The sequence below is a fragment of the Lontra canadensis genome, unplaced genomic scaffold (assembly GCF_010015895.1).
Source record: "Lontra canadensis isolate GAN:19392208 unplaced genomic scaffold, GSC_riverotter_1.0 scaffold7, whole genome shotgun sequence".
Classification (NCBI taxonomy): Eukaryota; Metazoa; Chordata; class Mammalia; order Carnivora; family Mustelidae; genus Lontra; species Lontra canadensis.
In genome coordinates, this window is record NW_022631001.1 from 28,017,400 (window position 1) to 28,032,751 (window position 15,352).

Here is a 15,352-nt window from a genome sequence, read left to right on the forward strand (position 1 = left end):
CTGGATTTTATTAAGTGTTGAATTTTTAATATGTCATTTTTCTTCATTGTTTTCTTACAAGAAATCTGATATCCATTTTTTGATTAATCAGGCGTAATTCTTTTTTCAAAATTGGGGGTTACCTCAGAGAAGTGTAAGAAAGAAAACTTCAGATTAATCACTACATATTTAGTTTTCCTAAATACATCAGTTACAAAAAGTGGGCACTGAGAAAAGATAAGACACACAGCAGACGGCAGATGCAAGAAAATACCAGCATTCAGAGCTTCATTATCTTTATGGTACTAGAGTGAAAAATAATTAGTTTAGATTCTGTTTGAATGCTCTTTCTAATTACTTCAGATGCATTTCCATTGCCCCATTAGAGTGTACACTTTAAGCTTCAATATTGGAAATTTGCTTCCTCTTCTTTCCTAGGGAATTAGATGAGACAGCAAGAGTCTTGGGAAGTTTTTAGCATCTCTCTTACTCTATTTTGTTTAAAGTTCTGAAGACATTTCTCCTCATATGAGTTTACACTGACCAGGGGGTTTTGATATATTTATACTCAGCATGAGTATACAGCCCTGTTAGTGTGAAGTGTTGATTGGTCTTGTGAAAACTAACCCAATGCATTCATTGCCCACGTTTTTTTCTGACATTCATTCCAACAGAAGTAAAGCAGACAAAGAAATGCAATCTTATTATTTATTCTATAAACTAAACTGAAATATCCATTTTATTATGATTTGGCTCAAAATCTGAAGAATAGGGTCTACTTTGTTTCATTTGAAAGAAAATGTTCCTAGTTCCCAGTGCCCAGTTTATTACATTTTACCTCTGTTACCTTTGCAATATTAACTTCTGTAAGTCTTAGCTTTAACATGGAAGATTGTGCTTCTCGCCAAACCCGAATAAAAAATATATCCATAAATGTTTTGGTTGAAATGAATTTCCTCTTACTAAACCTCTTTGTATCAGGATTTTGAGATGCTTTAAAGCTAGGAAGTAATGACAGACACAATTACAATATTTTTCTTATAGAGATATGTAGAATTTATTAACTATCATGCCCTTACTATATACCAAATTTGTCCCCCAAAATTCTAAGCTGGTTATCTTCAGAATGAAGGTCATGGATATGGTCAAAATAATAGAGGATCTTATCACTTCTAATTGTGAGCAAGTCCAACCCTTTTGGGTGCTAATATCCTTAGGAAGCCTTGGCGAATCTGCTTTGTCTTGATGCTATAAATGACTGGGTTAAGTACTGGTGGAACTAACAGGTAAATATTGGCCATGGTTATGTGGACAATGGGGGAGGAGTGCTTTGCAAAGCGATGCACTAAGGATAGCCCTATCATGGGCACATACAGAATGAGCACAGCACAAATGTGGGAAGCACACGTATTGAGGGCTTTGAGCTTCCCTCTCTGGGATGCAATGCCTAGCACAGAATGGAGGATGAAAGCATAAGATAACAAGATCCCTAGAGAATCTACACCCCAATAAAATGCAACAACAAACAAGCCATATAAAATGTTGAAAGAGATGTCAGCACAGGCCAACTGGATGACTTCTTGATGTAAGCAGAAAGAGTGGGAGAGAACATGGGAGTGACAGAAGGGAAATGTGGGAATATGAACAAGAATAACAGGGAGGACAATGGAGCATCTGATTATAATGAAGACCCCTATATAGATAATGCGTTGTGGAGTGAGTTTGCTGCAATACCTCAAAGGATCACAAATGGCAACATATCGGTCAAAAGCCATGGCTAGAAGCACAGCTGACTCCATCAGAGAAAATGTATGAATAAAATACATCTGTGCCACACAAGCATTCACCTCAATCTCCCTAGCATCAAACCATAAGATTTTTAATACTGTGGGCAAGGTGGAGAATGACATGCCCATGTCAGTGAGGGACAGCATGGCCAGGAAATAGTACATGGGCTCGTGGAGACTCTTATCTGTGTGGATGATGTGAAGGATTGTACAGTTGCCCACTATTCCAATCAGGTAGCACACACAAAAAGGGATGGAAATAAAGTGATTAACATTCTCATAGCCAGGAATCCCAGTGAGGTAGAATGAAACAAACTGTTTAGTACTGGAGTTAGAACCTGTTAAAACGGTGTCCCAAGTAGCCATTTTCCTACCATAAGAATGTGGGCTCCTAAAAGGAAGAAAAACACACAACATTAAGAAGATAGCAACTTATGTTTCTACATTAGTTTTTTTTTCTTAACTCTTATTCTTTGTAGAGACATTATCTATACAGTTTGTAAAATGATTTTGAAAATTATCCAAAGACACCATCATCTTTTAATATATTACTTTTTAATTCTTTACATGGTTTATGGTTATGTAGTTTTCTGTCAATCTTTTATTCCATTGATTCTGGATTTTGAGTCATTCACAGGATACTCTTCCCTCCCCTAAATTTTTAATATATTCTCCTATCTCCTACTGATATTTTTATAAGTTGGTTTGTTTCTATCTACTTTTAGAGTCACCATTTACTTGTCATTTATTTTGTGTATGATGTTAAGCAAGGATATTTGCCAAGACCTCTCCATGTTAAGCATTCATTTTCCTCTGACAAGGAAACTGGATGGAAATATTTTAGAAGGAATGTCAGAAAAAGCATAGGCAATAAATGTATAGAGTTAGCTATCTCTAATAGAAAAGAGTCCATAAGATGAATCAAATCATGTCATGAGATATAAATGGATACTTCAAAAGCATTGTATATGCTGCAATGTGGTTAACAATTAGAGAATGAAATAAGTGAGTCCTCAAACTGGTTTAGATGGGAACCAGAACCCCATCCAAGAGTAAATAGAACTTATCCTCACTTACTCAATCACAGGTATTTGGAGCTTGGTTTCCATTTCATATTGCCTACCAAGGTTTATCTATGTGTACTTAAAGTGCAGTCAGGCCAGGATTTTACTTAATTGAATTGTTAACATTTTTTCCATTGATGCAATTGAATTGTGAACTACATCATCCTTGTTGATCCTGGACACCTTTTTGGTGTCATTGGAACTTGCAGCTCCTTTTCTAATGCTCCTGTCTACACATGGCCTTGGGCCATCTCTGACAGAAGCAGGAAAAATACCACCAATCTCAGCCTAACTGTCCCTATGGCCTTGGAATAAAGTTAGGACCCCTGACATCCTCAGACTGTGATCCATTCTGGTGACAACCTCCTAATTTTCTTGTTTTTGCTTCTTTGTTCATTCAGTTTTAATGTATTTCAGTTACAAAGTTAATAGACCCTATCTCACAATAGAATATAGATGATTACATTAAATAATTTATGAATGTTCTTACCCCAGTCCTCTTTCAATTTGAATTTTTATACTTTTTTAAAGATTTTATTTATTTGACAGAGGGAGAAATCACAAGTAGGCAGAGAGACAGGCAGAGAGAGAAGGGGGAAGCAGGCTCCCTGTTGAGCAGAGAGCCTGATGTGGGGCTCAGTCCCAGGACCCTGAGATCATGACCTAAGCTGAAGGCAGAGACTTGACCCACTGAGGTACCCAGGTGCCCCATATTTTTACATTTTAATGATCATATTTGTAATGTAAAATATCTCCAATGATGTCAAAATAGAGGCATGTTATAGATATGTAGACCGAAGCTTGGAGACTGAAGTGGTTTGCCTGAAGTCACACAGGTACAATAATAGCTTTCATAAATATTGGTTTCAGGGTTTTGTTCATGTAGATGGTGATTTCCCAGGATAGTGGCTCCCTCACCTGTGTGCTTCCTACAGCCATGTGATTAGCTTGGTCAACATTTGAGTTCCAGTCTACCACTACATGCAGTCGCTAATGCCAAAGCAGTGTTAAAACAACAAATTCAGTTTCTTCAGACACTTCACTAGCTTAATATTTTACCGATCTATATTTTTTTTGCCACACTTTCCTTCTGATACAACAACCACACATGTTATGTGTGTCACTAAAGCCCTGGTCACTTAACCATCTATATCTTATTTCTCATAATGAATGCAATGATTCTTTCAAAGTTATGAATAGTGATATCTACATAAAGAAAAAACAGATATCATTGTCCAGTTCCTTAAGTTTATTCATAAGTTATAATCATATCCCAATGTCCAAGAGTACTTGTAGACTCCTTAAAATTATGTTATATTTAACTAATGAATCATTGAACACTACATCAAAAACTAATCACGTACCTTACAGTAGCTAACTGACATAATAAAAATTATTTATAGATATATATTATATTTGAACTACTAACTATTTATATCGTATCAACAGAGGCCATGTTTCATATAAGTAGCCTGAAGCCCAGAAATGTTACTGAACAAACATAAGAATCATTAGAATTAGGGGCACCTGGGTGACTCAGTCAGATAAGCACCTGACTGTTGATTTTGGTTCATGTCATGATATCAGGGTTGTGAGATGGAGCCCCACATCAGGCTCCATGCAGTGTACAGAGCCTGCTTAAGATTCTCTCTCTCAGGGCACCTGGGTGGCTCAGTGGGTTAAAGCCTCTGCCTTCGGCTCAGGTCATGATCTCAGGGTCCTGGGATCAAGCCCCTCATTGGCTCTCTGCTCAGCAGGGAGCCTGCTTCCCCCTCTCTCTCTGCCTACTTGTGATCTCTGTCTGTCAAATCAATAAATAAAATCTTAAAAAAAAATTCTCTCTCTCCTCCCTTTGCCATGCCCCCTTCTCTCATTCTCTTTCTCTCAAAGTAAATAAAAAGAATCATTAGAATTAGAATTTAAGCTCTGCTTCTAAAGGTTCTGTAACTGCTACTGGAACATTTTAACCCTATTTTAGAAAGTAGTCCCAATTCTATACTATGATGACTCTCAGTCACACACTAGGGATTAGAGTGATGGCTATAACTCATAAAGGACCCTTCACACTCAGACTGCAGAACATGTCTACCAGGCCCCCCTCAGTAATACCCTTCTCCTCGCCTGCAAATGCCTCCAATACCTGAGCATGTATTGTTTTCTCACTTTTCTTTATTATTTTACCCAAAAGACAGGTCTAGAAGAAAACTGAGGAAGGCAGGTCTTGAAAAGAAAAGGTTTTGTTGGGCAGAGAAGAGAGTGAAGTGGGGAGACCTATAAGAATTTCCAACAGTAGTGGGGCAATAAGAAATGGTCTACTAGATACCTCTGTCTGTGTATCTAAAAGGCACATCAAAGATCACACGGCCAAGAAAGAATTCTTGATAATTGCCTTAATATTTCTATTTTAGTAAATGTAATTCATGCTGTGTAATTGATAATATGTAAAAACTAAGTATTGTCCTTGATTATTCAAACCTTTTTTTACTCCTATCCACCCATCAATATGTCCTCTTGTTTCTATAACCGAAGTATTTAACTAATTCACTTCTCTTTACTTCTGTCATGATGTCTCTTCCAAACTATTGTGTTAGCCATTTAACTCACCTAATTCTTCCTTTTTTTGTGTCATTGCTTCAAATCAATTTTTCTTACAACAGTAAATTCTGAAAGACATAGGTAAGGTAAATCACTCCTGTGTTTTGGGGTTTTTTTAAAGATTTTATTTATTTATTTGTCAGAGAGAGAGAGAGAGAGCACAAGCAGAGGGACCAGTAGGCAGAGGGAAAGGGAGAAGCAGGCTCCCCACCAACCAGGGAGCCTGAAGTGGGGCTCGATCCCAAGACCCCAGGATCATGACCTGAGCAGAAGACAGATGCTTAACTGATTGAGCCACCCAGGCATCCTTCATTCCTGTTTTTAAAATTATTAACTGCTGCCTACTGATCTCAGGATGAAAGGAAAGCCATTGTCATTACTAATAAGAACCTTCTTTCCAGTGTATGGGGAAAGGGGAGATGGATTGATACATGTAATTTTGTCCCTACTCCCTTTTCTCTTTACCTTTGTGCTCAAATCCTCCAGAGTGCCTCTCAGATACCTTTACTATTTCTGACCTCAATACATATTATTGTTACCCTCATTCATCAAAGCACACATATTCTTTCTTTTTCTCTATAAAATAATCCACATATCCTTCTCATAATTCTATTCAAATATTACCTGTTCACTTATCTAAAACACTCAACATATCTCATCTCACATAACTGTGCCACATTATGCATTATTTTCCTTCAAACCCCTTTTTCACCTCACTTCAATCCTTATCTCCAACTACCCACAATTTATTTTCTTTACCCCAAATTTTCTGCACTCCTTTCCATTGACAAATTGATCATTGCTTTTCCTCCCACATTAGCCCTCCTTCCCCATAACAAACTTACCTGAATCTATAGCCACTTCTGTTTCCCCATCACTTAATGAACATTCACTGCTTTGCTTTCTTGCTCAGAGTTCACAAATTGGAGATAGTGTTTCCTAAAGGACATAGGAGGTTACCAGTTTATCTATCTGAGGCGAAAGAAGCTTTTAGGTTCTCCTGGTTATACAGGATTCCTAGAAGCCTGAGGGAACTATAGCTACTAATACTACTTAAGGAGTAGGAACCCATGGGCCTGAGGGATGAATGTGGCTCAGGATGAGATAGTGGGGATTTCCACAGGAAGAGAGAATGCCCAAGGGAGACTTAGGTGGACAAATTCAAAGAAGCTCTGTATCTCTGATGGCTAGCTGAGCTTAAATGCGTAGTAGGAGTGGACATGTTCCAACTGATTAAAGCCTTAAATAAAACACAGGGTCTATGTATCTTGAGATCATACAATTGCCCATCTTAAAAGCACCAGCATCTCTACCCTGTTATAATTTGGGACTAGACTGCAGCCTCTTTGAAGATGAATTCACGCATGGATGCCCCTGCTTAGTTCAGTCCATCAGAGGAAGGTTGATGAAGGAATGGGTGGGAGAGTAGATGTAGGAGTCCCATATTCTGAACAAACTTTAGAAATCTATGGTATTTGATCGGGTCATGATCCCAAGGTCCTGGGATCGAGCCCCACATCAGGCTCTCTGCTCAGCAAGGAGCCTGCTTCCTCCTCTCTCTCTCTCTGCCTGCCTCTCCGCCTACTTGTGATCTCTATTTGTCAAATAAATAAATAAAATATTAAAAAAAAGAAATCTATGGTATTTGAGTAATGTTTCATGCTGCTCAAAGCAGTATTAAATACATTATGTTATTTTACATTTACAAAACCCTGTGGAGTGCTTATCTTTTAAGCTGACTCCACCAAAACTTAACTACTAATAGCTTAGTGACTACTGACTTGATGATATGTAACTATATGAATCCAAAGTTTACAATGTAAGTGTAAAGATTACAAATTTGTAATTATACTTGGGTTCAAATTCCAGTATAATGAATTCATACTAGAGTAGTTTTAGGTAAATGAATTGAACATTATTAGCTTGTTTGCTTAACTGTGTCATGCTATGCTTATATCCCATGAAATTTCTTTTTTTTTTTTAAAGATTTTATTTATTTATTTAACAGACAGAGATCACAAGTAGGGAGACAGGCAGGAAGAGGGGGGTGGGAAGCAGGCTCCCTGTGGAGCAGAGAGCCCGATGTGGGGCTCGATCCCAGGACCCTGGGATCATGACCTGAGCTGAAGGCAGAGGCTTAACCCCCTGAGCCACCCAGGCGCCCCTATCCCATGAAATTTCTTAAGTATTAATTGTAATATGGAAAATGGTATGGAGGTTTCTTAAAAAATTAAAAATAGAATTGTGATATGATTCAATAATTCCACTACTGGATATTTACACAAAGAATACAAAAGCACTAATTCAAAACAATACATGTACCCTTATATTTATTGTAGTATGTACAATAGCTCAATTATGGAAGGAGCCCAGGTGTCCATTGATAGATTAATGGACAAAGAAGATGTGGGATATATATAAAGACAGATGATAGATGGATAGATAGATAGATAAATTCCTATCTATATATCCTTATATAGATATATAGATAGATAAATTCCTATCTATCATCCCTAGAAATATTACTCAGCCATAAAAAAGAATGATATCTTGGCATTTGCAACAACATGGATGGATCTAGAGAGTATAATGCTAAGTAAAATGACACATTTAGAGAAAGAAAAGTCCATATGATTTCACTCACATGTGGAATTTAAGAAACAAGACAAATGAACAACAAAAAAGAAGAGATGGAGAAGCAAACCAAGAAACAGTTTCTTTAAACTAGAGCGAACAAACTAATGGTTACCAGAGGGGAGATGTGTAGCGGCATGGATGAAATGCTTAAAGGGAATTAAGAATAAACTTATGAAGATAAGCACTGAGTAATGTATAGGATTGCTGAATCACTATATTGTACACCTGAAACTAATAGAACACTGTATATTAACTATACTGGAATTAAATTAAAAATAAAATGAAATAAATAAAAAAGAAGAAAATGGGATAATGCCTGTAATGCAACTCACATAGCCCTCATATATGCTCACTACACATTTGTTTCTTTCTTTCTTTCTTTGTTTTAATTAATTAATTTCTTGTAAAGAGATAGAGAGAGGATGTAAGATTTAGCCAGAAAACATTACAGGCCATTTATTTTATTCTTCCTGGAAAGAAGATGTGAGTTTCTGTCCTCTATTCTCTTTTCTTTCCATTCTGTAGTTAAATAAGGAGCAAAATGTTGACAAAATTCAATTTTGTTGGAGACTGATTCTTGGTTGTGTCTGAAAGATTTAATATTATAATCAGGAAACAGTGCACTATAGCATTTAGAGGTTAGTGTGGGCTCTAATAAATTTATGACAATTCACTGGTTATCTCAAATTTACATTGAAATTATTTACCAAAAACATAATAACACTCTCTTACTTTATTTTTGCTTCTCTTTTTCTTCATTCATTGGAATGGCAGCAACTATATGAAAAGACAAGATCTCTTTTAAGGAAAAATGTGCACTATAATAAAGGAGAAAGTCATGCAAAAATACAAAATAAATATGACAAGAGATAAAAGACAGGTAAGTGCACATGCCATATGGATGAGAGGATCAGTGTCAATCAGGGTTCAAATTCCTAGAAAATTACTTTTATAAGAGCTGATATGTGAAAAGAGCCGTCACTTCTAACCAAGTTACCGAGGGAGGTCTTTGTGTGTGAAGAAATTCCATGAAGAAAAAGACACGGAGTTGCCACCTTCATGAATTGAGAGATGACAAGTTCTCTATGCAGAGAGATATAGAAAAGTATTTTAAGAGGATGGAAAGATTTCTGAATGTTTTACAAGACATGGAAAGCCACATCTTCTTTGTAATTTATTTGTATATATTTTTTCTGATGAATACAATTGTAACTGGAACACAGGTAAGGCAGGAAAGCACATTGGCACTGTTAAAAATGTCAGACCCCAGAAAGTCAACTAAATTATACCTTTTCTGTACTTTTTGCCATCCATCCTACATTTTAGACTCCTACTTTGGATGTGTGGATTTTTAGGGTTTTTTTCTATGTTTATGTAATTCCCATTACAATTGTGTATATATTATACAGTTGACCTTGGAATAACACAGGTTTGAACAGCCTAGGTCCACTTATACATGTATTGTTTTTATAAATATAGTACAGTATATGTATTTTTTCTTCCTTATGATTTTCTTAACATTTTATTTTTTATAGTTTACTTTATTCTAGGAATACAGTATATAATAAATATAACTTACAAAATATGTTCATCAATTAATTGTTTATATTATCAGTAGGGCTAACAGTAGGCTATATTAGTCGTTAAGTTTTGGAGAGTCAGAAATTATAGGCAAATTTTTGACAGCATGAGGCTTAACTGTGGTAAGAGCCCAGAAGTCCACTGACAGATGAATGGATAAAGAAGACATGGTGTGTATATGTATGTGTGTGTGTGAATATAATATAGTATAATATAATATAATATAATATAAATATTATATACACACATATATGCATATATATGCATATATCTCTATATATACACACAATATGTCTCTCATATGTGTGTATGTGTTTATATATTTGTGGAATAATACAAAATATTATAGATTTGTGGAAAAAAGTGAGCTCTTGGGGTGCCTGGGTGGCTCAGTGGGTTGAGCCTCTGCCTTTGGCTCTGGTCGTGATCTCAGGGTCCTGGGATCAAGTCCCACATCAGGATCTCTGCTCAGCGGAGAGCCTGCTTCCCCCTCTCTCTCTGCCTGCCTCTCTGCCTACTTGTAATCTCTCTCTCTGTCAAATAAATAAATAAAATCTTTAAAAAAAAAGTGAGCTCTTACCATTTATGTCAATGTGGATGGAATTATGCTGAGCCAAAGAAGTCAGTCAGATAAAGACAATCATCATATGGTTTTACTAATATGTGGACTATAAGAAATAGCACAAGTGGTTACAAGGGAAGGGAGGGAAAACTGAATGGAAAGTCATCAGAGAGGGAGGCAAACCATGTTTTAAACCAAGCTGTTAACTATAGGGAAAAAAAAGGGTTGCTGAAGGGAGTTGGGTGGGGGGTTGGGGTAAGTGGATAATGGGCATTAGGGAGGGCACATGATGTGATGAGCACTGAGTGTTATATGCAACTGATGAGCTATTGAACTCTACATCTGAAGCTGATGATATGCCATATGTTGGGTAATTGAATTTAAATAAAAAAAGAAAAAATAAATTGTGCAATGGGATAGAGATAGAAAGAGTGAATGTGAAAGTTCATGAGAAATGTGATTTTTTTAAAAAGATTTTATTTATTTACTTAGAAAGAGAGTGAGTGAGAGGGAGAGAGAGAATGTGACAAGCCAAGGGAGGGGCAGAGAAGCAAACTCCCCACTGAGCAGGGACCCGGATGCAGGACTCCATGCTAGGACTCGGGGATCATGACCTGAGCTGAAGGTAGATGCTTAACCGTCTGAGCCACCCAAGCGCCCAAAAATGTGAAACTCTTGATGAAGCCACAAACACAGATAAAAAGACATAAAAGTTTATTTTAGGACAAAAAAAAGGAAAGTATGTAAAAATGAGTTTTCTTGAAAAGTATACATAAACTGAATGGTAGAACAGGGTAAGATTGAGAGAGCTTTTGTCTGGTGATGATTTTTTTACTCTGAGGTAAAAGCTCATATATGGTGGGTAAGTGCACTGCAAAAGCATTAATTTGGAAGAGAAAGGCTCAGATGTGGACCAGCCCCTTTGTGGAATTTTTTTAAAAGGGATATTTTCAACCAACACCCATAATCAAATTAATGATGATGGTATTTTCCAATATTATTTACAGAATAGTCACCATCCACTGTCTCACATGCACAAATACAAATAAACTATCATGTCATTAGGAAAATTTATAAAAACATTTTAGAATGAGGGCTCTGGAGTCAGTGTGTGGAGACAAACCAGGTCTATCACTTGTCAGCTGTCTAATGCTATACAAGTCACTTAAACTTATATTGATTGGAGTTAAAATGTACATGGAATGTTCTCAGAAAAACAACTGATTCTGAGTAAACATTTAGGAATGACAAATTATTATATAACTTCCCAATAATCTGGTTTCCCTGTAGTCCTCTTGTGTCCCCATTTATATCATGATTCAAAAATGTCATTCTCTAGACATTCCCTACTCCTTGACCCACACATCCAGCTGTTTTCCTGTTCAAAAGAGAATATTCATCCCTAAGGATCTTGAAGGCCATATAACCACAATAAGCAGAAATTTTGAGTATGAAACTTCAGCAAAAGGACAAGTAGATCACTGTAACTCAGTACTGATGCCCACTCTGCCATACTTATTCCAATCCCTGCTTCAGTGGACACTGGTTTAAGGGTTATTTTTCCTCATCACAAGACTCCATAATCTTCAGGTGTCTATAATACGGGTGAGGCAGGCAGAATAGGGAAGTGCTGGATATTTTCAAGAGTAACAAAAAAACAGGGAACTGAGTCTGACACCTGACAGTTTGTGGTGATTAAGCAAACTTATGGTCGCCCTGTGGTTTCCCATGACCACAAGCATCCTGCTGCTGTTGCTTAACTGCAGTATACATACACACAAAAAGCCAGCTAGCTCTCAAATGACGGAATGGCCCCTCCACTTGGGATGTGAGAAGATTCTTAGTAGGCTTTGTCTATATGTCTATATATGGAGTATCTGCAAGAGAAAAATTAGACTGTCTGCAAATAATACCTACCATAGAACATGAATAATATTAGACGCAATTCCTAGAAATCCACTCCTATACCCAGAACCTCACATGAATATTTTGTTTCCAAATTATAAACACCCGTAAACAACAGAGCCCAATGTCCAACTGGCACAACTCAGATTTTCTGAGTTCGCCCACACTTCCTCATCTGGAGTGTGCACTTTCGTTTTTTGCAATAAAGCTTCTTCTGCTACACTTTATTCTGACTTGTTTTTGAATTCTTTCTCCAGCACAGTCAAGAACCTGGCATTGGCTGGTGGCTGAGGTCTCAGGTGTTAAGAATTCCCCTGCCTCTGGTATCAGTGGGTAGTTTAAAAGAGTGTCCAAGGAATAATGTCAGTTGTGCTCCTAAAAAGAAGAAAGTGTGTGTGGGGGGGGGGGGGGGGTGGAGGCCGTTTATTGTGGGACCAGTATGACTTTCAAAATGTTGTACTATGGTGTTAAGAAATGAAAAAGTATAGTCAGCAAATCACAGTATGGGGTGGGGGAGGTGTCGGCCAATACAGAAGTGTTCAGACAAAGGAAAGGTCCTCAGGGGAAGTTTGGATGAATTTGTCTAGAGAGGGGACAGAATGGAGAGAAAGTCATAAAGCTGTCTGACTAACTGGATACATGTAAGGAAGAGAAGGAACCTCAGAGTGTGGATTATAACCACATTGCTGCAATTCTTGCCTGCTGAGGTCAGAAGTAAATACAAATTGTGTCACAAGTGGAGAGTCAGGAGCAATGCAAGGAGCTGTTCCATTTCTGACACACTCAACAAGTTCACCTTGACATCATGCTGGATGAAATTCATGTTGGTGCAAATGAACTTCCCTTGGCTCATTCCCCAGCAAGCAGCATATCTTCACAAATTCTGGTATTTCAATCTCAAAGCCCTGCCCTATAATTTGGCAGTCCCTAAACTGTTTAGACTAATATCTTTAAAAAATCTGGGGGGAATTATTTTCTATGAAAACTGCCTATCATACCATGTCTCACTCTATGGTCTTACAACTACACTATTTCTTACTAAGTATTCCAAACCTAAGACTCTTACACATTCTTCAGCTTACAAGTGGTATAACTATCTTCCAATGGAAGATTTTTGGATTTTCATACATTTAACTCTGGATATCGATACTTAGTACTTTCCTTCATTTATATGACACTGGTAATATAGCAAATTACATATACATACATGTACATTAATGAAAATACATCTGTGGTAAAAGTTAGTAAAGCTTCTCCATTCATGAATAAGGAGACATTTACAGAGATCATCTCAGTGTCTTGCAATAACGAAACAAAATACTCCTGCAGTTGTCTGTCACTAAAGACAATTTCTATACATTTATTTGGATAGTGTCCTTGCTGCGATAGAGTAACTCAGAAATAATATATGCTCTTATGATAAAATGTGATATGATAAAAATAATTTCTACTTAAACATTTATAGACACTGTAATTTCACCATAGGCTAAAATGCCTTGCATCTTGGCTTACTTAAATCAGCAGAGGTTTCAAAATGTATGTTATTATTGTTTTGCTTTATAAGAAAATCTGTGAAGAGTGATTTAAATTCATATTAGAGAAATTAAAGTATAAGGAGAATGAGAGGCAACCAATGCCAGGTAAGTCAGTAAGTTTAGATCATTTGTCTGGCAATTCCCTAAGAAGACATTCAAAGATGGAACTGTGAGGGTTTTTGACTATTAAGCTATAAATAATCTCTCATTTTCATAGACTATAAGTGAATGGCAAATTTCTTTAGTACTTGAGTACATTTTCTGTAGGACAATTATTATACTGAGGTGCTCGACTCCTGAAAAAGCCAGCTCTCAGTTGAAAGTATTAAATACAGCAGTGCCTAAAGATTAGCAATTTGGGATATATGTTCAATAGACAACTTGTGAGGGGAGTGGACACTTATAAAATTATAAGGCATTATAATTAGACCAATATTGCCAAGATCAAAATTGGGGTTGGAAAAATTAACAGAGGACCACATTTTTAAAAGTCGTTCTTGGACCAAACAGATCTGAATTTACAACTGAAACTCCCATCCCAACTAGAGAGTTCTGATTATTCATTAGTGCACATGCCACCCTGTTGCATCACTCAACCACAAAGAGACATTAAGGAGTCAGTATTTTTGACGAACATAGAGTTTTAATAGTTGAGAAAAAGCCTCTATTTTTAATCACATAAAACATATTAATCTGCTGCATCAAGAACTCTATGACACAGGACCACACCAGCCAATCAGCTGAGTGATAACATTAGTTTTATTGTTTCATGTGTGGTTTTAAATATAGATTTTTTTTATAGTGGTTTTAGGTTCATAGCAAAATTGACTGAAAGGAACACACATTTCCATATACCCACTGTTGTATGATTTTGAGGGAGGGAGATCACATAAAGGAATCTCATTTTTATCCAGTGTATAATAATAATACTGAACTAATGTCACTTTCAGCTCTTATGGCACAAACTCTAGGTCCATCCCCAGTTTAAGTATTTAACAAGGCCCTCTCATTGGCTATATCATAACCAAACATATTTACTGACCCATCATATTCTGGATACAAACTAATATTTCATCTCGTGTTGCACTACCTCGTTTGTTCCAGACATTGAGGCAGAAAGCGCTAGAGAATCTCAGTAGGCTTCTTGCCCTTGTATTCCCAAACTGCCATCCCCTGCTGCAGCCTGAGTGCTGGGGACAAACCACACTGAACTGGCAGCACTGACAGGGTTACACGCATTGTGCTGCATTTATCCTGGGGCTTCCTGTCTCAAAGGACTGGAGGAAGACTTATCTGATCCTTCTTGCTCTGAGAATTAGAATGGTCTCTAATGACAAGAGGTACTATTCTGCCAGGTATGTGAGGCTTGGCGACAATGAAAGTGGGAGGTAAGAGGAAAACACAGAGGGGGACATGAGAGACAAAAGAGAGGAGGGTGGACACCCAGAGTGTGAGGAGGAGAACCAGGAGACTGTTCTGGAAGGAAGAGGTTCTCAGTTCATCACAGGACATAATTTTCACCAAAATACCTTCATTGTTCATGCTCATTCTTATAACATTCAGGCCAGGCTCAGTCAGACTTTTCAGATTAGACCTGCCTGAGATCCCCTAGATCTTTATGGTAGGTGGTCTCTGTGTCCATGGGCAGGATGTGATGTTTACACAGGGTGACAATTTATTTTCCTGACATGACAGAATGGAGATTCC

General features: G+C 37.2%; 1 protein-coding gene across 1 annotated transcript; it reads right to left on the bottom strand.

Moving 5' to 3' along the window:
* Positions 1-1,151: 1,151 nt before the first annotated feature.
* Positions 1,152-2,132, bottom strand: LOC116864871 (olfactory receptor 51G1-like). The gene has a single exon (XM_032852686.1). It carries the CDS (start codon positions 2,130-2,132, stop codon positions 1,152-1,154), a length of 981 nt encoding a protein of 326 aa, XP_032708577.1.
* Between the last annotated feature and the right edge of the window lie 13,220 nt (positions 2,133-15,352).

Bases quoted from the DNA above. Each gene is read 5' to 3' on its own strand.
- LOC116864871 (XM_032852686.1), bottom strand. From the start codon at position 2,132: ATGGCTACTTGGGACACCGTTTTAACAGGTTCTAACTCCAGTACTAAA.